Source organism: Misgurnus anguillicaudatus, chromosome 15, assembly GCF_027580225.2.
Source record: "Misgurnus anguillicaudatus chromosome 15, ASM2758022v2, whole genome shotgun sequence".
Classification (NCBI taxonomy): domain Eukaryota; kingdom Metazoa; phylum Chordata; class Actinopteri; order Cypriniformes; family Cobitidae; genus Misgurnus; species Misgurnus anguillicaudatus.
In genome coordinates this window covers 23,905,208-23,932,735 of record NC_073351.2, presented here as the reverse complement: position 1 = coordinate 23,932,735, position 27,528 = coordinate 23,905,208, and the positions used below count along the sequence as shown (strand labels likewise).

The 27,528-nt window shown below is 36.7% G+C and overlaps 2 protein-coding genes across 2 annotated transcripts in view; both read right to left on the bottom strand.

Annotated features, from left to right (window-relative positions):
- lonp2 (lon peptidase 2, peroxisomal) overlaps positions 1-17,234 on the bottom strand; it is a 31,431-nt gene extending 14,197 nt beyond the window's left edge. The window contains exons 1-8 of the mRNA XM_055174289.2: positions 16,868-17,234; positions 14,122-14,356; positions 11,539-11,670; positions 11,279-11,401; positions 11,040-11,206; positions 9,690-9,784; positions 6,509-6,767; positions 2,948-3,089 (exon numbers count right to left, since the gene is read on the bottom strand). Of these exons, the coding sequence (XP_055030264.2) occupies positions 2,948-3,089; positions 6,509-6,767; positions 9,690-9,784; positions 11,040-11,206; positions 11,279-11,401; positions 11,539-11,670; positions 14,122-14,356; positions 16,868-17,100 (1,386 nt within the window). The 5' untranslated portion in view covers positions 17,101-17,234. The remainder of the gene's footprint in view (positions 1-2,947; positions 3,090-6,508; positions 6,768-9,689; positions 9,785-11,039; positions 11,207-11,278; positions 11,402-11,538; positions 11,671-14,121; positions 14,357-16,867) is intronic.
- Positions 17,235-17,837: 603 nt separating this feature from the next.
- il34 (interleukin 34) lies at positions 17,838-25,703 on the bottom strand. The gene is made up of 7 exons (XM_055173947.2): positions 25,217-25,703; positions 23,882-24,013; positions 22,186-22,292; positions 22,020-22,097; positions 20,830-21,024; positions 19,751-19,904; positions 17,838-18,697 (listed from the first exon to the last, which is right to left on the bottom strand). Exons 2-7 carry the CDS (start codon positions 23,919-23,921, stop codon positions 18,657-18,659), a joined length of 615 nt encoding a protein of 204 aa, XP_055029922.2. The 5' UTR covers positions 23,922-24,013; positions 25,217-25,703; the 3' UTR covers positions 17,838-18,656.
- Positions 25,704-27,528: the final 1,825 nt, after the last annotated feature.

Below are 27,528 nucleotides of genomic sequence, written 5' to 3'. Positions count from 1 at the left end.
CTCATCAGTACCCCCTTTGCACCCTTGATTGCAGCACTGCAGCAGGCTTCACACACTTAACCAACCCAGAAGTCCTTGCGAAAAAGCAATCAGACCAATCAGACGAAGTAAGGGAGGAGTTCACAGTGATGGGCAACTTTTCTTCCTATTTCCGGCGTGACGCTCGAGTCTGTTCCAAAATACAACTCCAGTGCGCCCTTATGGACTCGCGTCAAAGGACCTTAAAGGAATATTCCATTTTCCCAAAAGAAAAATCCAGATAATTTCCTCACCACCACGTCATCCAAAATGTTGATGTCTGTCTTTGTTCAGTCGAGAAGAAATTATGTTTTTTGAGGAAAACATTCCAGGATTTTTCTCATTTTAATGGACTTTAATAGAGCCCAACATTTAATACTTAACTCAACACTTAACAGTTTTTTTCAATGGAGTTTCAAAGGTTAATAAACGATCCCAAACGAGGCATAAGTGTCTTATCTAGCAAAACGATTGTCATTTTTGACAAGAAAAATAAAAAATATGTTCTTTTAAACCACAACTTTTCGTCTAGGTCCGGTCCAGCGCGACCTAACTTAAATGCGTAGTGACGTTGGGAGGTCACGTGTAACATATATAAAACGCACATTTGCGGACTATTGTAAACAATAAACTGACACAAAGACATTCATTAATATCATTCGACAACCAACAACGTCGGAACGGTCCTCTTTCTCAACACACTTGTAAACACTGGGGCGTAGTTTCGCATACGTCATCTGTGATCCCTTGACGTCATGACGTATTACGTGGAGTCACGCAATCGCATCACGACCGGATTTAGACGAGAAGTTGTGGTTTAAAAGTGGATATTTTTTTATTTTTCTTGTCAAAAATGACTATCGTTTCGCTAGATAAGACCCTTATGCCTCGTTTGGGATCGTTTATAGTCCTTTGAAACTCAGTTGAAAAAAACTGTTAAGTGTTGAGTTGAGTATTAAATGTTGGGCTCTATTAAAGTCCATTAAAATGAGAAAAATCCTGGATTTTTCCTCAAAAACATAATTTCTTCTCGACTGAACAAAGAAAGACATCAACATTTTGGATGACATGGTGGTGAGTAAATTATCTGGATTTTTCTTTTAAGAAAATGGAATATTCCTTTAAGGTCTGCACTACATGATGTCATCAAAGTGTGGAATCTGAGGAAGTCCATAATTCTGGAGTGTGCCATTTGGGACAGGGCCATAGGGCCGAAACGCGTTCTGTAGAACAATTTGTCCATTTAGGGCTACTGTAGAAACATGACGGCGACTTTCCTGTAAGGGGACCCGCGGTGTATGTTCATTATGTAAGGTTTTATACACCACTGATAATATAGTTATGTATATTATATTGCATTTCTGCAATATCCTTCTAAAAGTTACACACTGCAGCTTTAAAGGGATAGTTCACTTTAAAATGAAAATTCTGTCATTATTTACTCATCCTCATGTTGTTCTAAACCTGTATGAACTTCTTTTTTGGGATGAACACAAAAGAAGATATTTTGAGAAATGATGGTAAACACACAGCAGATAGTAACCATTGACTTCCATAGTAGGAATAAAAAAAAATGATGGAATTTAATGGGTATCGTCAACTGTGTGCTTGCCATCATTTATCAAAATATTTTCTTTATCATTTATCACAATACTTTTCCGATTATGGAAGTCAATGGTCACTATCTGCTGTGTGTTTACCACCATTTCTCAAAATATCTTCTTTTGTGTTCATCAGAAAAATGAAATTCATACAGGTTTAGAATAACATGAGGATGAGTAAATGATGACAGAATTTTCATTTTAAGATGAACTATCCCTTTAAAATTATTCAAAATAAAACAAAACAAACATTAAAAATAAGCTTAAAACAAAAAAAAACAAGATTTTTTTAGTGTTACAACGATCAGCCATAACATTATGATATTTTTTTATGTTGACTGAGTACGGTCACATCAAAGATTGAAACTGAAGTAAAATCAATGATTGAAATCAAACTTTGATGCTCCTAATCTCATAATTACAGAGATAGCAAATACAGTTTGAGGTTTCTGCTGAGTTTGCTGGGTCACGTGACGTCTTGCCCTCTAACAAACTCTCCTGCCTCTCTCCGTCTATTTGATGCATGATGAAAGAGGTCACATGCTTTACAGTTCAAGCCGAAGGCCACTCCTTGGAAAGTTTTTAGTGGCGATCTGATGTTATGGCGAAACTGTAAGATGCATTTCGTTCTCTCTCTGCTAGATTTGTATTAAAGCTTATCATGCCATGAGATTACATTCACAAATGTAAAGAACATCTGCGTCAAAGCGTGCGCGAGAGATGTTTGGATAAAAATCTTGGTGAAAACAAGCCAGCTCACGTGCATGCACATACAGTGATCTGTAGATGATATGATCGTTCATATTATGTGCATGTGATACTGTATAGATTAGTAGTTTAAAATGTAAAAAAAAAAACAATTATACACATAATTAGGCATAAGAATTTAGCTTAAATTTTAATTAAAGACACTCCCTAAGTTTCTTATATGAGGAATACATAAGATAACACGTTTAGGGGTCCCTATCAAGTAAGCAATCTCCACTAAAGTAATGTGCATGCACATCATCGCACTGCATGCAAACTGATCTTGTAGACCACACACGACAACATGGCCTCATTTCAAAAAGGCCTTTTTCTGACATTCAAGTTTGTGTCAAGTGTACTGCGTAAATATTTTTTATAACAGTCTGCGTAATATTTGTAACTATTGAATTAAATATGACTAATACCCTATTCAAACATTGTTTCTTGTCCCGACAGATATTTCTCTGCATATTGCTGTAACTTGCACTATTTCTGTTGCACCTTTTCAATTTCTATTTTCGACCTGTCAAATCTGTTTGTTTGGTAAGACAAAGCATACACATGTGCGTAGTTTCTCTCACCTCCAGCAGGGCGGCGGCAGGATCTCCCTGCAAGCTCTTTCCCAGTTTGTCCACCTCGTCCAGTAAAAAGACAGGATTGTTTACGGCAACAGTTTTCAGTCCGTTTATGATGCGACCAGGCATGCTACCCACGTACGTGCGCCTGAAAAGGTAGATGCGTGGAGATAAGTGGAAGTGGGTGAGGGAAGAAAAATAGAGATGAAAGATTAAAAACATGCAACGTGACTCGAGTAAACAGATTCGTATCAGTGTTCAGGTGGGCAAATAAAAAGGAAACAATTTGCAGTTGCATTTTTCATAGTGATTTTATCATTGGATAATGCCAGGAGTCGTAATAATGGTTGCTAATAGGAATAAAAGTTTGATTTCACTCATTGATTTCACATTAAAGGGACACACCACTTTTATAATATGTTCATTTTCCAGCTCCCCTAGAGTTGAACATTTGACTTTTTCCGTGTGCGGCACCCCTTGTGTAGGGTGCATTCCTTCGCGGCCCCCCCAAAGAAAATTTATGAAAAAACTGTTCTAAAATGTAACATTTTAATTAAACAAAACATATTAAGTTAAACAAAGTAGTGCTGTTGGTTAGTATCCTTATTTTTTAGGTGTAATTACACAGAATTCATGATAAATGAATGTATTTTATAAAATGTCATAAAACTGGGGTCCCCTTGGCACAATCTCGCGGCCCCCCTGGGGGCCCCGGACCCCAGTTTGAGAACCACTGGCTTAGCATAATCCATTGAATCTGATTAGACCATTAGCATCACCATGAATATTTTTGGATATTTTTCTTATTTAAAACTTGACTCTTCTGTAGTTACATCATGTACTAAGACCGACGTAAAATTAAAAGTTGTGATTTTTCTAGGCCTTTTCTACTATACTATACTCTCAAACTGCTGTAATAATCAGTGACTTTGCTGATGTAACATGGCTGCAGCAGGCGTAGTGATATTACGCACTGCCCGAAAATGGTCCCCTTGATTACTTTAAAAAATAATCGAAACTCTTTGGTTACATTTAAGCATGATGCTAATGGTCTAATCAGATTCAATAGATTGTGCTAAGCTATGCTAAAAGTGGTACCGCCAGACCCGGAGATCAGCTGAATGGATTCCAAAACAGTAAGAATCAAATGTTTAACTCTAGGGGAGCTGGAAAATGAGCATATTTTCAAAAAAAATTGGAATGTCCCGTTATTTTAATTTCTGACAGGGCCTTATTCAGTCAATATTAAAGATATCAAGGCTGTATTTACAAAATGTTCTTTAAATTATGTAGGATGATTTTATGTAGAAAATCGCAAATCTATAAATGGTTTCAGCAGTTACAACATAAACAAGTGGCTTTCATGGTCAACACTTAACTTCTGGTAAACTCTGCTAAGAATAAATAACAACAAATTAAACGTAGTTTATTTATATAACAAGCAAAATAAACAACATGTAGATTACCTAGGAAACCAAAACATTTCGTTGCTGTCCGATGAAAACCACGTATGTCCATTTTGCCGATTTTGAGATTTTTCGACGGATTGAATTTCCAGTTTCATTTCCGTATACAGTATGCATCACATATCTAAATGGCCAATGAAAAGTTGTGAAATCATGTAATCTGATTTTCACGTATATCCATTTGGTGTCAAACCTGTCAATCATGCCGCGTATCTCCCGCCCTGTGGAAGCATCTCGACGGTCTCGTGAAGTTCCATCAAAGCTCAGCACTGGATAGCTGAATAAACTTAGCCTGGTGAGACCATGACATTCCTTAATCGAGGTAAACGTTTCCCCCCTGACGCCAGACGTACGTCTAGGAGTGACTAAATTACGGTAGGACTGTGCAAACAAAGTATCTGTCTAGCATTACCATGTCAGTGTATTGATTTATTTTCCCTTCATAGTTTGCAAGAGACATTAAATAAAATTTATAATAATATTAAATAAACTAAGCGTATTTAATAAACTGAGCGTATACATCTGTCAATCTGAAACGCGGCCTGGCCATTGTAATTAATGATCAGAAGAATGCGTATCGACCACCGTTACTGTAAAATATGCACGTATGTCCATTTAAACTCAACTTTGGTCAAATGTGGATTATATCATACACTGGCAACAATATGGTTACATGTAAAGATGCCGTACCAAGTATGACAACGCTACATTCAATTGCTTTTGAAAAACTGTGTTTTTTTCACTTCCTGAAAAGTAACCGTTTTGGACATACGTGAGTTTCATCGGGCAGCGACGATTTGTTATTTTCGACGAGGTATTTGTTGAAGAGTTCAGTTAAGCAACTAGTCAGACCATTAAAAAAATTAACCCGAAGTAAAGTTCGGACGAGGGGTGTATTGCGTCACCGCACATGCGTCCGACAAAACCGTCTATAAGAATGACTTTATCTGAGTTTTTACAGGCAGGGACACATATTATATCTCTGTATGTGGACAAATTAGCATTTGCTTACTACATTTGCTTACTACATAAAAAAAAATAATATGCCTCAGACAGCTAGCAGAAGGAGTGTGGGCGGTCTCATGCACGTGCTGTCTGTGACTAGTGTGCATGGGACTTGACTGCATATAATGAAGTTGTCTTTGCATACTGTACAAAACGTTGAAGACACTAAAACAAGATCAACAGCATTTGATCCCAGTAAAATGAGGATATGAAGACAGACAACAGTGACATTACTATTTAATAACAGTCATTAGGGGATGTAAGACTGCCATTGTTAAACTTTATTGGTCTACCACAGTAAACTAATCTGCACTCTTTTAAAAGGCGAGTAATGAGGAGACAAATGTGTGGGAAAAGTCTTTATGTGCCGTTTGTCCTAAGGACACATTTTGCCTGAGTGTGTGTGTGCGTGAGCGTAAAGTTTTAATGTCAACCAATCAGAAAGCACAGAGGCTTGCCCTGGCCTGCGGGGTGTTGTGATGTTATCACCTTGTAGTTTCTATAGAGACAAGAGATCAGAGGGAACATCAAAGAGAACATCAAGGTTCTTCCATTTCTCGCTTTATTGAAGGCACTACGTAATGTCTCCTTGATAGGTTCGTCATAGCCCGACACCTCATTTTGATGCATCAGCCCACATTTGCATCACAACGTGCTTTGAATGCTTACCATTTCACAACAAAACAATGATTATATTGAGTTTCACATTTGAATCACCTCAAATGAATCGCAATGTAACACCCGGTTAATCTTAGTAACATCTGGGATGGGTCAGATATTTAGCAATACAGTGAAGAACTACAGGAGGTTTGGCAACTACTACTCTCAGTGTAGTAAAAAATGTAAAGTTTTTCCCAAACAGTCCTGCTGTTATGGTCATGAAGTACGTCTGAACAAGTAGTATGCATGCAAGTGATGTCACAGTTTTCACAGATTTGTGTAAATTTGCATTTACATTTTAAAAACTTAAAAAACATGTTTACAAAAGTTTGTTTATTTAGGACCAAAAGCACCTCATTGTGTACACAAACAGCAAAAACATTTTGGCTAGAAACAACAACAACATCTAGATTTATCTACTATGATAAATTCATACCTGTGCCCACGTATGTCCGACTGGTCGCAGACTCCACCCAAAGCAATCCGGTAAAACTCCCGGCCCAGTGTGCGGGCGATGGAACGGCCAACGCTAGTCTTTCCCACACCAGGGGGTCCCACGAAACACAATATGGGTCCTTTAAGGGAACTCTTGAGCTGCCGGACAGCCAGGTACTCCAACACCCTTCTCTTCAGTTTTTCCATAGCATAGTGATCGTTATCCAGGAGCACCCGCGCTGCACGAATATCCAGGCAATCTGTACAAAGACACGTTGTATGGAGTTAATATAAACTACATTTTATTTAGCATAAATTAAGAAAGTCTCAGATAACTGATAAGCCACTGGTATGCAGTTATTAGGGTCACATGGGTGTTCCTAAGCCTGGTCAAACCTGGTATTCTGGTTTCTAGATACGATCTGGGACTCCAGGGTTCTTAACTTGATATTTATATAATTTTTTTCCAATCTTATAAGCATTTAAATTATCAATGCTTACCTTACCAAGCATTATTAGTACATTTATAAACCAATTTTCAAAATGTGATTTGTATTACATATAATCTCCTGGTCAAACGTATGTAAGAAACACAGCAGCACCACACATTGTAGCCACTGATTACAGGCAGGTTGTAGAGATTTTGAAAGGAATGCGAGTATTTCATCAGAGACATATGGATCTCCTTCATCTCATATAACAAGACACATGTGCACCCGTCCCATAAAGAAAACCTAAATTGGACACAGTATTTTCCTTATGGATCAGCTTCTCACAAATCACGTCTATTCGGCATTTACAGAATAACATTCCCACGCATGCAGGCCTGTCTATTCCCAGGCCTTCAAGTTGTAAAGCACTAAATCAGTTTTCATCTAATACTGTTCCAGCACTGAGCTCAAAAGACTGTAAAGCATTTTCTATGACATGAAATTGTCTCAGCAAAATTCCAGCTCCAAGGTCTGGTCTGTTACACATCTTGCAAAGGAAATGCAGAGGTATGTACAGCATCGTATGCTTGTGTCAGTGTGCGCATTCAATCATGTGTGCGTGTTTGTTCGACATCTTTAGGATGGTCAGAGATCGTATTTCAAGTAGACCTATAACCTTTGAATGACTGGGAATGCAGACGTTTTTGTGCAAGTGTGTATGTAAGTGCGTTCTGGTGTCAGTAAAAAAAGGTAAAATAGAAGGAAACTGACCTGAATGCGTATAATCTTTAATGCTTTGGTCAAACACTGTATTTCTGTGAGAAAATGTAATGTAAGATCTCAGAGTCCCCCATGTGGCCATAGAGAATAAAGCATTAAAACAGCACAAGATTTTCTCCAGAATTTATTTTTTGGTGAATACAAAATGTGGTAAAAGACGCCCTCTTCAGGAGGTCTAATACAGTGCAGATAAGACTCAGCATTTCCTCAGTATTGTGCACTGAAATCAATGGGTCTCATTCAGTAAGCATGCGTATGCACACATTTTTTCGTAAAATGTCCGTACAGACATTTTAACTTAAAAATCATGATTCAACAAAAACTTTCATACTAACATTTATTTTAAATGTATGCAAAACGTAAGAACAACTTAAACCACATGAACGCAATAATCATGAACAAGAAAAAAAATATATATATAAAATATATAACACAGATATACATTATAGGGTTCTTTTTCTTGTTCATGACTATTGCGCACATGTGGTCTAAGTTGTTCTTTCGTATTTAGAAGAAATTTTAGTATGAACGTTTTTGTTGATTCATGATTCGTTAGTTAAAACGTCCGAACGCACATTTCACAAACAAATTCATGCATACGCATGCTTAGTGAATGAGACCCAATATTTCTACACTTTTACATCTCAAAATAAAGTCGTTCAGAGTTGTTTTGTGTATATACAACAGCTAAATTTATCAAATAGAAAAATAATTTTTTGCACACAGAACTGCGAATTTTAATATTTAATGGATGGATGGAAATGCGTATTGCAAAAACAAACAAAAATGCATTAAAGGGATAGTTGTAAGCAAACAAATCAGAAGCCCTATTGACTTCCATAGCATTCCTTTCTTCTACTATGGAAGTCAATGGGGCTTCTGATCGGTTTGGTTACAAACATTCCTTAAAATATCTTCCTTCGTATTCATCAGAACAAAGAAATGTATAAAGGTTTGTAACAACATAAGGGTGAGTAAATGATCACAGAATTACCATTTTTGGGTGAACTATCCCTTTAAACTAAAGGACAATAAGTAGGATTTTCCCCCATCTAGTGGTGAAACTGTTTTTTGCATTCAAACGAACAGTGCTCTCTCCATTGATATGTATAAATAAAGGCTAGAACTGTGTCTGAAACTGTTCCCTGGTTTACTCATTAAATATTCCTATAATGTGGAATGACAATTGAGTCCACTATATGGGGAAGAAGCAAATGAAAATGAGTGAGCGATTTTGGACACTGACGTATGTGCCAGAGAGCTGTCACAGAGATTCGTCATAAACCCTTACACCGGTGTGGCTTTATTGATTGTAGGCTATAATTCTGGATGCTTTAACATGATTCATGAAAATTATTCATCAAGTATGCAGTGTCATAGGTACATCTGTGACGTTTATAACAAACCAAACCACTTTAAAAAAAAAAACGGTAGAAAATTGAGCAAGTTATGGTCATTTAAAATTACATGCTGCATTAAACGCAATGCTACGAGTGAGCGAGCGCCCTGTGGTAAGATGGCCACCAAAAGCGGACGTTCCACAGAATTGGCAGGCAGCGCGGGCGAGACATCTAGCATTTATTATACATATCTATGGTGCTCTCTAGCACCCCTCTTTCCAAATGTGTGTTGCAACTACAGTAGCCATTATGTACTCCCTGATCTCCTTGTCCATTTCAGCTGGTTCAAGAGTGAAAAAGCATTGCGGTAGACTAGTGCTTTTTGTCCCTCTCTGCTATTATAGTTTTTCAATATGGCGAAATGATATGGAAGCCTTTTAGGACTTACCCCGTTCAATGTAAATAAACAGAAGAAATTCTAAGCTTACAAAGACAAGTCAGATCATCGGCAGAGGTAATTTGACACCAATGAGGACATATTTATAAATAAAGACATTGATTTTGACTAATAAAATACTTTAAACTACACATTGTCCCTTTAATGCAATGGTGTTGCATTAATCTTTCTTACCTGTGGTGCTCTTATTCCAGGGAAGATCTACCATCAACTCCAGGTAGTTGCGAGTGAGTGCATACTCTGGCATCGACTGTGGCATCTTTTTTAGCCTAAATAAAAACCATGTACTGTCATTTAAAATCATTGCCAGTCCTACGACAGATAAAAACTCATACTGACACACAATAAATCAATGGAATTTTTGAAACAAAAAATAGATGTAATGTTTTGATGTTTTCGTTAACTTTTATAGCATTTTCACAATTTCGCTCAATAAAATTGCACAAACTATAGAGATATAAGAAAAGGAATAATATTAGAAATGCACAGATACAAAATTTTTGCACCGACAGCTAATCACCCAGACTGATATCTGCCAATACTGATCATCATAATGTTCATATTGAACATTAAAATAGTGATGTTTCTTTGCATTTTTTATACACAGGGCTCAAATTCAGTCCATTTTTCTGTTCTCTTTTGATTGACAGGATTTATCGGCCATGAATATCGGCCGATAGTCGAGAGTGTAAAAAAATTGCTTGCGACTGATTAACATTATTGGCAGATATATTGATGCATCTCCAGTAAATAAAATATCTTTACAGGAAATATATTTTAGCTGAAAACCAGAAGAGACAGGAAAATTTGTACAGAAAAAAGCTAACTGTGGAAGAAAGAAGAAAAAAGTTTGATACCAGACCCTCATTATCTGGCAGACACATAAAAAATGTCTCACGACACAAACCAGAGCCAAAATGCCTGTTCCATAAGTCAACTAAAGCACAATTTTAAACAACCATACTTCAATATATTTATTTTCTTATAACGATTTTGTTGTTTAATTAATTGATATTAATGATATTACGCAGCAGCCGAAAATAGTCCTTTTAGTTACTTTTAAGAGCAAGGGACTATTTTCGGGCACTGCATAATATCACTGCGCCTGTTGCAGCCATGTTATGGCAGCAAAGTCCTTGAATATTTTGCCAGAATGAGAGTATAGTTCCTAACCATATCTGCATAGAAAATCACAACTTTTAATTTTCTGTCGGTCTTAGTACACAAAGTAACTACAGAAGAGTCAAGTTTGAAATAGGAAAAATAACGAAACTCTTTGGTTATTTTTTAGCGTGATGCTATTGGTCTAATCAGATTCAATGGATTGTGCTAAGCTATGCTAAAAGTGGTACCACCAGACCCAGAGATCAGCCGAATAGATCCCAAAACAGCAAAAATCAAATGTTCACCTCCAGGGGAGCTGGAAAATGAGCATTTTTCAAATAAAGTGGAGTGTCCCTTTAAACTCAAAGTGTAGTCTTACTGAAACATTTCTACTAAAAAAGATCTAAGACCACCACATACCGCTTGAGCTCTTTAATACACACACGCAATGCTGCTTCTGGCATGGATGCAGCTTTGACCTTCCTCTCTAGTGAAGCCGTATCATCCCCATCATCGTCATCCTCTCCCTCCTCTTCCACCGAGAACTGACGTCCTGGGAACACACCGCCCTTACGGATGGACAGCACCTAAGACAAAGAACTGTGAATTTGAACAAGTGGTGGATGTGCCAGATGAGGTTAGATCAGACGTCTGCTTACTCTCTTGTCATCATCTGGTCTGAGTTTACGGGTCTTCTGCAACAGCTTGAGTCCATCAATTTGTCTGGTGAGCAGAGGAAGAGCCTTCTTAAACCGCTCCTCCAAATCTACAGCATCAAGCACCTGTCATGACACATTTAAGAAATGCAAATTAAGTTCAGGAAAGATATGCCATTATTACTCCATTATAAGTTAAAGGTCTTAGTATGGAAACCTACAGACTATTAAAGCATGCACAATAATACTTAATACCGGTGTACCTGCAGTTTCTCTTTGTTGGAAGTGCGGATCATGGAGGCCAAAACGTCAGGCAGGGTTTCTCTAGGCAAACTGTCCAACATCCGTCTCAGTTTAGCCACCACAGGCACTGACATGTCCAACATCCCGACCAGCTTAAAAAACAGAGGTCAGTGGGAAACTTTAATTAATAAACTCAATTAAAAGCTTATAGGCAATAAAACAGACAAAACTGGCAAAGTCTTTACATTTATTTAGATTTTGAATAATGACTCTCTGTACAGATGATTAGTGCCAAATGAGGAACGAATAAACATCTGTTTTTAACTATCTTGGTACATCTTTTGCAAGCTTTTGAATAAGTAGTAGTCTGGTATATTTAGGAGCAAAAAAAATAATAATAATGAAATCCTTATGTAGCCACCTTCCACCAAGGGAGTTCGCCCTTACATCTAATCTGATTGCGAAAGTAAGCATATTTTGGCGTGCTGTCCTGGGGGAGGGCTCAGGATCCGGAGTGAAGCTCGAACTCCGAATCCGGGGTATGGCCCGAACCCGGAGAACTCCCCCATCCCAAACTGGGATAGAACAGATAAGAGTGGCGAGTTGGGGTGGTGGAGGGATATCTGTAAACAATCTCCAGAGACTGAGGTAGGTAGGATGTCTGTATATGTAGTGTTTGGCTGATTACCAAATTAGATGCACCTGTGCTTGATTAGTTAATTATCTGATCGTGCTCCTCCCGAACCTTGTTAATAAAACATCATTTGTTTACAAATGTTTTCAAAAATTAACGCTTTTTTCCCATGCTTTAGTTTATTAAAGCAATAAACCTCAAGAAGCAGTGGGTTATAGTTCATTTTATAACAGCTAAGGGGCGTTGTTAAACTTTAAAACTGCTGCTTCGTGGGGCTTATTGCTTTTATAAACAGTTACTTCATAATGCATAGCAGGGTTTCATAAAATAAACACAGCAAATAAGTTGTAATTATATTAAGACAAATATTACCCTTTTGCCCAACAAAGTAGTCCTAAATCAAGTGTGGCTAAAAACAGAGCCAGTGCTCTGTATACGAGTACAAATTTCATTTCTAGACTTTTCCATGTCCTTAATTTCCTTTCTTTAATTTCAGTGTGTCTTCTCTGTTTTTGGTCTTTATTCTCTTTCCTATCCATCTATTTCCACCACTCATTCAAGCTAAGCCCACCAAAAATTCAAAATTTACAACAAAATAGATATTTTGACAATTATTTTCCACTACAGTACATAGCAACAGTGGCGCAGTGATAGTAAAGCTATGTAATGCGGTCTGAAGCATGGGGTTACCGGGGTATTTTATCACAGCTTAGAATATGTTTCAACCAATCAGAATAAAGGACCAGAGCTGCCCGTTTTATAATAAATATTTTGCTAATTTGATTATGTAGCCTAACTATTAATGAGTACTCTCAGCTGTGTTTAACACATTTTGTCTCAAATCTGCAAAGACAATCCAAAACATCTGCGGTCTCATTTATGATGATGAAGTCTACACACAAAGTTTTATATATGAGACCACTGGTCTTTGATAAAAATCTTATTGCGAAAGAGACATCAGAGCTTAACAAGATGAAAATGGATTTATTAAATAAATCATCTGTAATTTTTGGATGCTGCAGCATTGTAATTATTCAGGGTATCTACAGAGAACTAATTTAAAGGGATAGTTCACCCAAAAATGAAAATTCTGTCCACATTTACTCATGTTGATTTAAACCTGCATGTTGGACAATAAATAAGATATTTTGATAAATGAAGGCAACCACACACTTCTCAGTTCCCACTGACTTCCATAGTAGGAAAAACACACACTATGGAATTCAATGGGTACCACCTGCTGCGAGCTTATCATCATTTATCAAAATATCTTCATCTGTGTTCAAAAGAATAAAGAAACTCACACAGGTTGGGTCAGTAAATGATGACAGAAATTAAATTTTTGGCTATACAATCCCTTTTGCGTTGGAATCATCATATGTGAGTGTTACAAGACCCACCCACTTTTTTAAGACCAATGATATTTAACTCACTCCCGTTTTCTCTAATTTAGCACATAAGTCTGTTTACTTGTCAGAGCACCATCAGTAAAATCCATTTTACTAAAGAAATGCCTTAACTAAACTCCATTTTGCAGTCTTGACTTCCACGCTGCGGCTTCCTCAAATCCATTCCACTTGGCTCATTTAGAGTCCATATAATTTTAATTTCATTTCATGTTTTCACTACTTTCTCTATTACTTTGACACAAAATAACCAAAGCTTTAAGGCAATGAAAGCATTTTTTATTAAAATGCACCAAAATACAAGAAAATGGCATCTACTCCAGTACATGTTTTAGACCCACCAACATTTTTTTTTTTTGGCTTCCGACGTCCATGATTAATGTTTCACTAAAGCTTTAGAAACGGCACTATGACTTTGAACTTTTGAGTTACACAAGCAGGCAAAAGTCAAAGTACAAATTTACCACAATGCATGTTTGAAAGTACCAGCAGGTACCTCATAAAAAGCACATCACAACATTAAATAAAAAACGCCCCTTTACTGTGTTTATTAGCTGTCTGACCTGTACAGCAGCCTGGTAAAACCTCTGTGACAGCTCTCCCAGTTCTGAATCAGTTTGATCTCCATCTGTGTACTGCTCCAGTTTGTCCAGCTGTTCCACCTCAGCCAAGGGAAAGGGTCTCTCCTTTATCAGCTGCATCACACGAAAGCGACAGAGCCCCGTAATGAGCAGCGTGTAGTGCGGTTTCGGCCAGTTACTGCCTACTACCTGAACCGCCAGTCCAGCTGTCCCAATGCTGAGGATACATAACAGTTTACAAATAGGTGTTTTGTTGCTTTAAGTACATGTCTGTGTGTGTAAGTTGCCATTGATATGGGAGTGTACTTCTAAATTTGAAAAAGTTAAAAATTCTTGCATAACAATTAATCATTCATTAATCATAACCTCCCCAAAAATATTAATGACTTGGGACTATACAGAAAGTTTTGTCAAATAATATGTTTTCTAGGATGACAATACCCCAACCCCTTAAAGGATTGGTGCATTTTCTTAAAAAAAATCTACTCACCACCATGTCTTTCTTTGTTCAGTCGAGAAGAAATTATGTTTTTTGAAGAAACCATTCCAGGATTTTTCTCATTTTAATAGACTTTAATGGACCCCAACACGTGGCAGCTTTAATGCAGTTTGAAATTGCAGTTTCAAAGGACTCTAAACGATCACAAACAAAGCATAAGGGCCTTATCTAGCGAAACAATTGTCATTTTTGACAAGAAAAATATGCACTTTTAAACAACAATTCGTCTATCTCCGGTCCTGTGTTGTGCCAGCACGATCTCACGTATTACGTCATCACGCCGAAAGGTCATGGATGACGTGTGCGAAACTATGCCCCAGTGTTTACAACTGTGGAGAAAGAGGACCATTCCAACATTGTTGTATGCGCAATGATACTAATTAATGTCTTTGAGTCAGTTTATTGTTTAAAATGGTCCGCAAATGTGCGTTTCATTTATGTAACACGTGACCTTTCGGCATCATTACGCAATTACGTGAGGTTGCGCTGGCGCGTCACAGGACCGGAGATAGACGAGAATTTGTAGGGCATATTTTTATTTTTCTTGTCAAAAATTAGAATCGTTTCACTAGATTAGACCCTATGCCTTGTTTGAGATCGTTTAGAGTCCTTTGAACCTCTGTTGAAACTGCAATTTTAAACTGTTAGGTGTTGGGGTCCATCAAAGTCCATCAAAACGAGAAAAATCCTGGAATGTCTTCCCCAAAAAACATAATTTCTTCTTGACTGAACAAAGAAAGACATATACATTTTTGGTAACATGATGGTGTGTAAATTATCTAGATTTTTTTTTAAGAAATATGTGCAAAAACTCACTTTTATTTTGCAAATGATTAGTTCTGATTAATCGTTATGCAGCCCTTCATTTATGCATTTGGAAGACGGTTTTATCCAAAGCAACTTATTTAATCCCACAATTTCCTTTATATGTTACCTGGGAATAAAAGCAATGATTTTGTGTTGCCAAAGCAATGCTCTACCAACTGATCTACATGAATATGTTAATATTTAATTAAGTCAATTTCATTTCAAGATATACATTGATTTAAACTGTGGAATAATACATTCTCAAAAATGTTGCACATGTGCACATAATGCAGTTTTGAAACCCAAACAGTCTGCCTGGCAAAGATTAAAGTCCATCTGCTGCACAAGTTAACTGATTATTCTAGAATACACTATTACTGGTTTCTAGCATGTACAAAATAAACAAGAGCATGGGTTAATATTTACATTTTTAGCATTATTATATATCTACAAACACTCTGAGAGATCAAGTTTGTGAATTTAAAATACTTTATTTAAAGTTTGACAACTTTTAAGAGGCTGGTGGTGTTATGTGTTTAATTTTTTCTTCAATTACAATGCCCCAAGCCGTGTGACTTCATATAATGTACCTACATAAGAAAACTTAAAGGAGACATATCATAAAAATCTGACTTTTTCCATGTTTAAGTGCTATAACTGGGTCCCCTGTGCTTCTATCAGCCTAGAAAATGTGTAAAGAACAACCTGGTAACTTAGTTTTAGTAAACCATTCTCTGCAAGCATGTGAAAAAATAGGTCACTCAAATTTGTCTCTCCTTGTGATGTCAGAAGGGGATAGTACCGCCCCTTAATCGGCACGATCCAACCACGACACTGCCGTTTAGTGCCGAGATCAGCTCATTTGCATTTTAAAAATGGCACATTTTTGCTAACACCTACAAAGTGGCAATTTGAACATGCTTATATAAATTATCTATATGCTATTTTGAGCTAAAACTTCACTTACATACTCAGGGCACACCAAAAATGTATTTGACATCTTATAAAAAGTCTTGTGAAATGTCCCCTTTAATATGGTCAACCTATTGTGTAGGCCTACATACATGTACAAACATTGTACTTAAATGTAAAGTTTTTAATGTAATTACACTTTTGTACCTAATGTACACAATAAGCACAATGTATCAACTGCTATTTTCTTATGTAAGTAGTAAGAACACAGTATTTTTGACACCTAATATAAATGGTGACAACAGGGGCTGTTATTGCAATAAACCGAAATATGGTTACCATGGTAAACTTAAGAAAGAGTGATTATTTTAATAGCAGCCCCATAGATTGTAAAAAATACAGCACATTATGTAAATACAGTTTCGTAAGGAACCTCAGTGACAGTTACATCACACTGCTTTAATGCATCATTGTATCAGCTTGAGTTTGACAGACAGACTCGAGACTCACCTGTGTAAAGAGGGCAGTTCGTCGCTGTCGTGCTCGGGGTCTCTGGTATTGGGTACAACCCCGATAATGGTACTTTTCAGCGAGGTGCCCTTCAGCAGTCTGCTCTTCACCAGCTGCATGTTTCTCGGCGTATCGACGCTAATTCGCATGGTCGAGCCGGGTAAAAGCACCCCTTCGTGAGTACACAGCAGAGGCAAACGCTTGGGGATTTGAATAACGCTGTTGGGCGACATTGTGCTGGGTTTGGATAAAAGTTTGGAAATTAAACTTGTAATCGATGTGAACTACGGGGATTGGAACGCCTTCATCGTATGACAAACTGGGGCAAATGAAAACAAAACGGGAGGAAGCTGAACTACGGCACGCTCAGCGGGACAATTTGGTGGAACGCCTACTTCTATGAAACCACGTGGAATGCGTCCAGTGTGCAGGCATGTTGTTTTTTATGATTATAAAACAAAATAATCCTGCAATATAGCATACATTTTAGAGTCAGAGATACAGTAGAAAATGTAATTCTCTTATTTTAACAACTACTGATATATTTTGTGGGAAAAGCTTTTCAGATTAATGTGACATTTCACTAAAAAAATGTTGACATTTGTTATCATACTTTAAGTACTTTAAATTACATAATTAAAAAAAAACGCAAATAAAAATAAAAGAATGTCTTTTCATTTAAAAACCTATACACATCTTTACATAACTTTGTCACATACAATGTTAAAAATGTGATACAATGTTTCTATGTGCAAAGATCAAAATAAGGTAATAATATTAAGGTAATAACCAAACACTTCCGGTTAAAGTCATTGACAAATTTGGCTTTTTATATGTGTTTCCCTTTAAAAAAAAAAAGTAAAGTATATAAAAATATAAATATAAAACGCTAATATAGTGAAACAAACGAGTGTTTTAAAATAATACATTTATAGAAAAACGAAACATGACACATATGAACACGCGGGGGTGATAGTGAGGGATTTATTTTTTGAAACAATTTACAACAGTTACCAGAACATTCTGTGGCAGTAATCCAAATAAATAACCTAGATTAAAATCTGTGTATAAAACATATGAAATCTGCTTTCAAACACACTCAGTCACTTTAAAAGCTTTATATAGGACATTTTGGCACAATCTCTCAACATTGAACCAGCAGTAAAGCACAAAAGAGCCTCTGAGAAAAAGCTTCAGTGCAGACTAAGCCAGCAGTCAGCACAGCATTTGCATGCAAATGATACACGTACAAAAGAACATTATTTACACGTCTTACAAATTCAACATGTCTATGTGATAAGGACATCATACTGGATTGGCATACATCAAAAACGCCAGATTTATTTCCCTTAACAAAATAAGTCACAGTGGCAATGACTTTGAAATGACCAATAGAAAATGCTACAGCAAAGAGCCAAAGCTTTTGTCCTCCGTGGCTCACACACGCAGTGCATACATGGTCACATATTTGCAAAATACTGCGTAAGTACGCAAACACATACTTTGCGGGTGGGTGGGTGGGTTGGTTGATGGACGAAGGTTTGGAGGTATATTTTTGAGTTATGGAGAGCAATAGCTGCGGGGTCAATAGAGAGTCTTCCAACAAGTGCTGTGAAGGGTGCCGCTTGTTTTCCATCTGGGCTAAACAAGTGGAGGCAGTCAGTGACTTCACTAGGACAAGGGGTGCTCACACACACTTGCTGCGTGTCACTACATAACCACGTAACGCCCATATACACCAACACAACAAGAAATGTGAAGACGGGATTAGATCCGCTCAGATCTGCTGCTAGGTTGTTTGGTTCCCTTTTCTCCAGTTGGGATCACAATCTAAAAAGAAAAGCATAGATAAAGGTGTGAGCCACAGCAGATCATTAGTATGTTTGAATGACATTTAGATTATCCAAAAATCATTGAAACAAGATTAACATTTATGCTTTTATGTTTAGGGGAAACCTCTCTCTCACACACCGGTAAAGACTCCAAGAAAAACTGGTAGAAAGCAAAGGTCAGGCACGTTCAGACTAGTAAAGACATGTGACGTGTTTGTTACTTTACATCGTCCAACCTCAGACAAAGCCTGAATCATCCCACCATCTCATTTATTATGGAAGGGATAAAGACGTTGATTCAGTGCACTTTTTTTCACAAGGGCCGAGAATGGTCGACCACAGGCACGCATCAACAAACAGCAAGAGTTTCCGGCTTTTTGCTACTGTATGCATACATTTGGGGGTGGGGGGGAGGGTGAGGTTATCAACAAAAATTTGGTGGAATGGTGGAAGAACTGTACTTGCGGTTTGACTTCCAAATTTCCCAAAACTTTCCTAGTGGTAGAAATCATTAGATCAACTTTGACTGTCTTACCTCAAACCCCTAAAATACCAATGACTAAGTGTAAGCCATTATTGGCAAAAAATCCAGAATTTCCAAAATTCCACTTGTAAAAACAAGTGCTCGCTCCAGTTAAATCGATTCAGAGAGGCATAAAACAGTTGGAAACGTTTAAGAAGCAGATGTTGATGACAGTCACCACATATATATCATGAAATTCAAATATATATATAACCAATTAATGTAAAGGTCCTCAAGGCACCATCTGACATTTTCTGAGGAACAAAGGTTCCACCATTAACTCTATTATAAGAAAACACTTACACACATGTTTCTATATACATAGGATATCTGACAGTCCTTTAAAGGGTTCTTATATATCTAAATGGTTCTTATATTTCAACATTTGTGGAAGCTGAGAAACCCCAAATTGTGCCTCAAGGATGTTTGATTTTTTTACAGTATGAAATCTGCATCTTAAAAAGCACCAGCCCCTACTGGATTCTACTGATAAATGTATTATTTTAACAGTCTGCAGTTATTACTTACAGTTAATATTGTCGTTCTCATTTTGGAAGCAGTCTTTGAAAAGGCAGAGCATAGTCCGATAACAGTTATCCAGTATTGACTTTGGTGTAACAGATCTCCATCCATTTTCCCCCATATTGTCCCAGATGTTTTGTATGCTCTCTGGAAGTTCTCTCTGTTTTGACAAATTTATAAAAACATATAAAAAATTAATTAATATTTTATTCACATATAACAACATAGTTCACACATATACAAAATGTCCAGTTTAGCTGTAACCGATCCAAAAAAACGTACACAGCTGGTCCTATTCTATTATAGAGTAATGCAACAAATGTGACCCTGCCTGTGTAAACCCAGATGAAGTCATTTTTTGTACCCTGTAAAAAAATCCGTATAAATTGCAGCTGGGTTGCCGGTAATTTACCGTAGATTTAAATTAATTTTACTAATTGGCAAAAGTTTGTTCAAAGTTAAATACATTTTAAATATTAACAAGTCTTTATCTTTACAGAATAAAACTATACAATAACAGCCTCATGCAAAGCATTCTGGCAACCAGAAATCATCATCAACCTTTTTCTGTTTTTTGCTTCAGATTTTGTTTCCCAGAATGTTTTAGTTTTACTCTGTAAAGACAAAGACTTGTAAATGTTAAGTGTTTATTTAACTTTGAACAAAATGTTGCCAGTAAATAACATAAGTTTATATCTGCGGTGGGTTGCCGGCGGCCCAGCTGCAATAACACTGTGGTTTCTACGAAATTTTTTACAGTGTTACTGTTTTCCACATAAAATCTTCCTACGTAATGTAAAGAACGTTCTGTGAAAAAATATAACCTGGATATCTTTAATATTGACTGGGTAAGGTTAGCTCAAATATTGAAGTTAAAGTGCAATCAATGAGTGAAATCAAACTTTAATGCTCATAATCTCATAAACAGATTATGAGACTTTGGATTTCACAAGCAGGTTCACAAATGCGTTATTTAAAAAAGATCTGAAAATACAGACAAAATACAGTACCGATTGGCGATGAAAACTAGAATGGTTTATAATGTACTGCTGTAAAGCAAGCACAAATGACATCATTGTACTTACCGTCTCATCTTTTTTATTCTTTTGGTAATATAGTGCCTCAAAATCCCTAAAGAGATCCTCCAGATTGGAGAGGTATTTGCGGCGTGTTGGATGTCTCTCTGGCAGTACCCTTAAAACCCGCTTTATACCCTCCTTGCTTGTATGGAGCCAGAGCTCCTGTAAATCTCTCGGCTCAGGTGGACCCTCTTCCATCAACTGGAGAACAGAAAATTATTAAAATATTTAATGCCATAGAATTGTCATAATTCTCACAAAAAACTTATACAAGCATAAAAAAGAAGATAAAAACAAATCTCAAGCTCATTGAAGATAAACAGTCAGTGATGAAAGAATGATAAATAATAATGTATGCATGTATGTATATATCTTATTAAAGGTATAAAAGTGATTTAGTCCAGAGCAGTGCGAGATTTCTTTCTCAATGCTGTGTGTTTGATTAACATGAGTGACGATTTACAGGAGTAAAATTAAGTAACTTCTCATTTAAGGCCAAAGTCTAGATCCAATTTACTGTTACACATGCATTTTCTCTTTTAGCTGTTTACTTTCTCTTAAGCCATAAATGGTCGTGTTTATGATGATACAGTATGCAAAAAGTGAAACTAAAATAGCTAGTAAAGTAAAATTCTCCTTACAACAACATTACATAATATAAGTAATAGACTTGTACACATGTTATATCAAATATAAATAATTACTATACAGTGGATAACGTAATGTCAATAACTAATATGTGAAAACAAGTCAAGGACATATATGTGTTTATCTCTCTGCAAAAAAAAGAAATTGTATTTTGTAAATACACCATGAAGATTTATTTTAGGACCACAATTGTAAAGTATTCATGTATCATAATAGCATCTCTTCATGCTGATTTAAATATAAAAGCATAACTTGTAAATTGTTATACAGTAGAAAAAATCATTACTGTAACTTATTTATTTTGACTCTGGTCAAATATGACCTGGACATGGTTTGGCTAAAACAGGTTTTGTTGGACTGACCCTCATAAGCCCTAAAATTCTGACTCAAATCTTACTGTACAGTCAGTCACGAGTCTTAAATCCCCAGTTATTGGTGATAAACAGGAAAAGAGTGCATGATTGAGACGTTATTATAGGCTTGGGATTAGAACATGACGGTCAGAAATGAGTCAGACGGTTGACCGGATCACAAAAATAAAGACTTACCAATTGGGTTATGTTGCGTAACCTGAACACCTCTTCGTAATGCACTTGAATGGTATAGTTAATAGGAAAGTTCATTTTCTGTAAAAACAAAATAAAATAAATGTAAAGTCTAGTAATTTCAAAAAAGCAGTAACTGTAATTATAAAAGCATTATGCAACTCTTTACCATATAACGTCTCCTTGAGGTTACGTTCAAGCTGTCTTTTACTGTTCTCAGAGATACGCAGAGATCCGGCGATGCACTTATGCACATTGCTAATAAACAAATAAAACCTAGAAGGGCAGAGAAATAAATTTAATGAGGTTAAACATTCACATGATTCTTAACTTGGCAGATACATACTAGTAACTGGTTTTATTCAGAGGATTCTGTTTCAAGGGCATGACATATTCATAACATATTAAACATGTTTTCTATATTAGTTCCTGCTGTTGATGTTTTGACAGCTTTGCTACGCATGTTACTGGTGTGATGTCTTTTAAAAGAAGCATAGATAGTGTGAAAGGTTTCTACTCTGACGTCTAGACAAACCATCTAAAACCGCAGCCTGACTTGTAAGGAAAAACACATTGACAAACACCTATTGCGCATTGCTGTGAAGAAACGTACATTTCAAAAAACTTTTCAAAATCTTTCCACAAAAAAGAAACAAAAACTGAACATACATCACACGACAACTTCACCACAACAGTAAACTAAGTGATCAAAGCAATAACAACCACGAGATGATCACAAACTGATAACGCATATATTTCCAAAAGGTAAAGTTATATGAATGTATGATGAATTGAGACTGATCCTGTATCTATTTTTACATTCTTGTTTTATTGTTAAAGATAAGTGATTCTGACTGCCTAACCCAAGGCGGAAAGACGGGGCACCAGCAGTCATCTGTCACTTTGCTGTGGATCACAGTGCGGTTTGCCTGTGTGGTTAAGCTGTACTAAAGGCAGTTACTGACTGGCAGTCAGCAAAGTCCATGAAACAAACTTCCGAGGGCTAAAGGAATTGAGGTTAGTGTCCAACCTCAACCCCCACCTCTTGGCTAACATACTTTGGCTTGGATGGCTCAGACTACCCTCCTTGCCCTCTCTTTTACCTTCTGCATTCGTCTGATCTGTCTTACTCTACCCAGTACAGGATGTGGTGACATTAACAGTCACTTCGGAGTCTTTTTCATTTTCATTTTGGGGTAAACTTTTAATTTAAAAGACAGGAGGGACAGAAATGAGAGAGCGGGAATGGGATGAGGGCATGACCCCGACTGGATTCAAATGCAGGTCCCCCCATGGGCCAACAGCTCTAAATATTTTACATATGCAAAAGTCATGGGTTCGAACCCCATTTAAATTGAATGCACCGTGGATAAAAGCATCTGCCAAATGCATAAATGTAAATGCAACCACATGTTTAGCCTAACACTCTTTTCGGGAGAAAGAAGGTGACCAAATATGCAGATGTTAAAACCACAGCCTTCTGCACATAATTTCAATGTTTTCTCATTTGCACGCTTTAACAAATTATTGACCGAGCTCGCATATTCAGCCACAGAATTTTCCACTTAAAACAGCTGCAATTGTCAGTAGTGTTGGTCATTGCATAAGAGCACAAGTGTCTCTGTTCAGTAAGCTGAGGAAGTACTCAATCTTACTATGGGACACTGCAAAAAAGATTTATCTATCACTGTTATATCCAAAATTCCCACACAACTCACAGATCCAAAGAACTGAAGCCTTCATAGTAGAACATACCATCAACCATGAAACGAGATTCATTTTTCACAATGCAATAAATAACAATCTGTCAAAACATAGTGTCAGATAACATTATAGAGTTTAGTTGAATGAATCACTGGACTTACCCAATAGCCCCCTAAGGAGACGACATTCGGACGGGACCATGGTTCTGTTTAGTCTCTACAGTTTTCCTGGAATGGGGCCCTGGAACAATAAGCACTGGATTCCAGAAAAATTTCTTCAGGTTTGTAGGAAGACTAAAGTCAAAGGAGACATCACACGAGTTAGATTGTAACATTGTATCACCAGTTTACCACCAGCTTTTCACTTGTGCAAGTAATAAGTTGAATCTAAAACAGGCACATCTGATATTAATGGGCAAAAATGAAAGCTATAAAAAAAGAAAGTTGTAAAAACTGAAAGTGATGCAGGGAAACATATCACTGCTTTAAAGGACTGGTGCAGTATTAATAATTATATTGTTATGTACATTGCGAAACAAATCCAGATGTTGTCTATTTTAGCTTTAGGGAAAAATAGAAATTCCTTTAATTCTAAAGAGAGTAAAGAAACATCTTGACACAGACAGACTTCAAGTTTCTGACTAATACCAGAATCATGCGATGAATAATTGGAAAAGCATGTATTCTGCAGTGTTTAACATTTTTCTTCTCTTTCAGATGTGTCATTTATTGTAAATACGTCATGAAATGGGAAATTTGTATTGGATATTTAGAAAAGACGCGTAAGATTTGCCGGCTTGGGGTAAAGCACATGTAGCTGTCCAGAACGCGTGCCAGAACGCGTAGGCCAAACAACGCGTTTTCTCAGGTGTCATTGTAATTATTTTACACGACATTTATCTGTACTTTCTCTGAATACATTAAAGTCTAGTCAAAAACATATTTGATCTTCCCACAAACTAATAAATCTTTGTCAAATCTGAGTCCGCGCAAGTTAGTATTTCTTATCATGTCTGTTTTTGCGCAATGCTTTAGCAACGCTAAATGATACTGATGCACAAAATCAAGAATATTTTAGAAAATTAAGATCAAACTCCTGTTGCAATCGGAATAAAAAATCTAAATATTAATGTAAAAAATACTTTAAAATATGTAATTATTAAGAAATACAAAATACTACAAATAATAAGCATCACAGATTGTAAAAAAACCCCACTCAGATTGCATTGTGAATGAAGCGAAAGTAATTCATAAATTATGTAAGTTATTTACATTTGTGCCGATCTCAGAAAGTGATGTTTGGTCTAATTTTGTTGTCGTCACATTTTGTCAGTTCACCTGTAATCTAATACCGTCCTAAAACCACATGGTTTTAGCATCAACTCAATCTTAGAGTACGTTTGAAATACTTTTCGCTTGTGAATCCCGTCAGACAGTACTGATATGAGTAGGACACCTATGCAATTCAACAGCGCAACGAGAAAGAAAGCCACAAACCTTTAGCTGCGATGACCCTCGAGTTCTCACCAGGAAACATCAGCACGATTCACTTAAGCAACTGCAACTGTTTACCCTAAAACACGAACACTGACTGACGCTTGCAGGCGTGAAGAATAAAGACTGAAGTTGTAAACTCGCTGCTTTTCAATGCAATGTCCACCCAAATGATTCGGAAACTCCCTCTTTACGTTACCTCTCTGTAGGTTTAAGAGTCGCCATATGAACGCCCATCTCAAAGCTGAACACGCTGAGTAATGCGCGTCTGTGTCGCTACTTTCACTTTGGTCGATTGGTGAGTTAACTCATCGGTGGCTGAATTTAAGCACCGTGTTCATCTGGACTTCAGCAAACGAGCGAGCCTGTCTGAAGCCTGCAACGGTTTATAAACGAGTCAGAATATTGTCACACAAACTAATGTCAAATTTGTAATTGCAACAGCGGCCAATTTTGCGCATCAGTCATAAGAAACGAGCCATGCATCACTCCAACTAGACCCGGTGCGCCTTTGTCCCTCCAGACCTCATTCACCCACACACATTACTGCTATATTCCCCCCATTTACTGTGGTTTGAGGTAACGGGGTTGGCACAGTTGTGTACATTTGGGAATGTCATGACAAAACGTATTTTTCGACCTTGAACAGTCTGTTGGCAACACAATGGACAATAGCCACGATGGCCAGGGCGCACCGCGCGCACTTGCGCGTAGGATGGCATTGTCAATGACAACAATAGCTGGCTTGTACTTTGGTACCTCAAATGTGTCTTAAGGCATAATCACTTATTGATACGCCGATTCATGTTTTTCCTAACAAAGGCCAGACCTACCAAAGACCCAATAAGACAAACGAGAGGGGCATTCCGAGACCCCACCCTCCTAAACCCCGCACAAAAAAATAGCCAAAACACCATCTGTCAACATAGACTACATCACGTCAATATGGAAACCCCCAAAGGAAGAAAAGTGACAAAATTTCTAAAAGCATCTCTTAGGTTGCACCATCCAGTTTGTTGCAAAAAGCCCAACAACAATGAAAACAAATGTTTATTTATGTTTAATACATTGGTCACATTGCCTATATAAGGCCTGATAGACATGGCTAGATGTTTCTGAGGACTCCCTGGCACTGAAGTAGTAACAAAAATGATATGATCAACAAGTCATGGCAACATATGTTTTTATGTTACTTTAACTTAAAAAATAAGTTAACCAATCTTTATTTTAATATGTCACAAGATTCAACTTGATGTTTTAAGTCATTTTAATGTAATTTACATTGAATTGATTGTTAATTTGATTAAACTTCTGATTTTAATTTTTTTTTACAGTGAATGAATGTCTCCAAACCTTTTATTTATTTATTTATTGTCAAGTATATTGCACACAGAACGAATTTGTTTTGGTGAGAGAAGATGATTCCATGCACAGATAGACAAATTTGTATATAAAAATGTGAACGTGTGTACATAAATTTATTAACTATCCATCTTCCCTCACTGTAAAATTTTGCACTTACATTTTTAGGTATAATCAACTACGATTTACAAGTTATTGAATTATTTTATCTTGAATTGTGACGAGTTGCTGTACCTTAGAAAAAAAGTTGAATTAGCTTAACTTATTTCAACTTGATTTTATTTTTTATAAGTATACAGCAACTGATCACTATTCAAGATAAAAAAATCAGTTGAAATGACTTATTTTTTAGCTGCGTTTCCATTACTCTTCAAATTGTGCAAATTAACATTCGCGCAATTCAAAATGTAATGGAAACGCAGCTGATAGTTTGAAGTTAAAACCCTGCTTGCCTGAATATAAAAAATGGAAAGAGAGGTGCAAATGCTGTGCCTACCATCACTTTTTAATCTTTTCAAAATTATTTTTATATAAAAAATGGCATGGAGGTAACATTTTTAAAACTGTCAAATCTTAAACACTTTTATACAGTTGGTTGAATGTCTATAAAAGCATTTCTATAGTGTGTATATTTAAAATTACAAATAAGTTCAATCAGATTGATATTGGTAGCCAAATCTGATTTTTTTATCATTGTTTTTAATTATTTTATTCATATTTTTATTCATAATTTTTTGAGAATGCAAACAAAACAATAGTAACAAAAGTTACTATTTAGTGCCTAAATTTATTTTTCCGCAAGACTTATCTAGAGGTGTACAAGCACATTGGTCCTAGATGGTAATATTAACGTCAGACTAGTGTTGTTTAAATGCTGGTCACGTCTGTTTGCTAATTAATGCATAATGGGGTGTTTTCCAAGACAGGGCTTAAGCCTAGTCCCAGACTAACTT

Bases quoted from the DNA above. Each gene is read 5' to 3' on its own strand.
- il34 (XM_055173947.2), bottom strand. From the start codon at position 23,921: ATGGTCCCGTCCGAATGTCGTCTCCTTAGGGGGCTATTGG. The intron at 22,293-23,881 runs GTAAGTCCAGTG...CTGCCCTTCTAG, and splicing joins TCTCCTTAGGGGGCTATTGG to GTTTTATTTGTTTATTAGCA. The intron at 21,025-22,019 runs GTAAGTCTTTAT...TCTGTTCTCCAG, and splicing joins TACGCAACATAACCCAATTG to TTGATGGAAGAGGGTCCACC.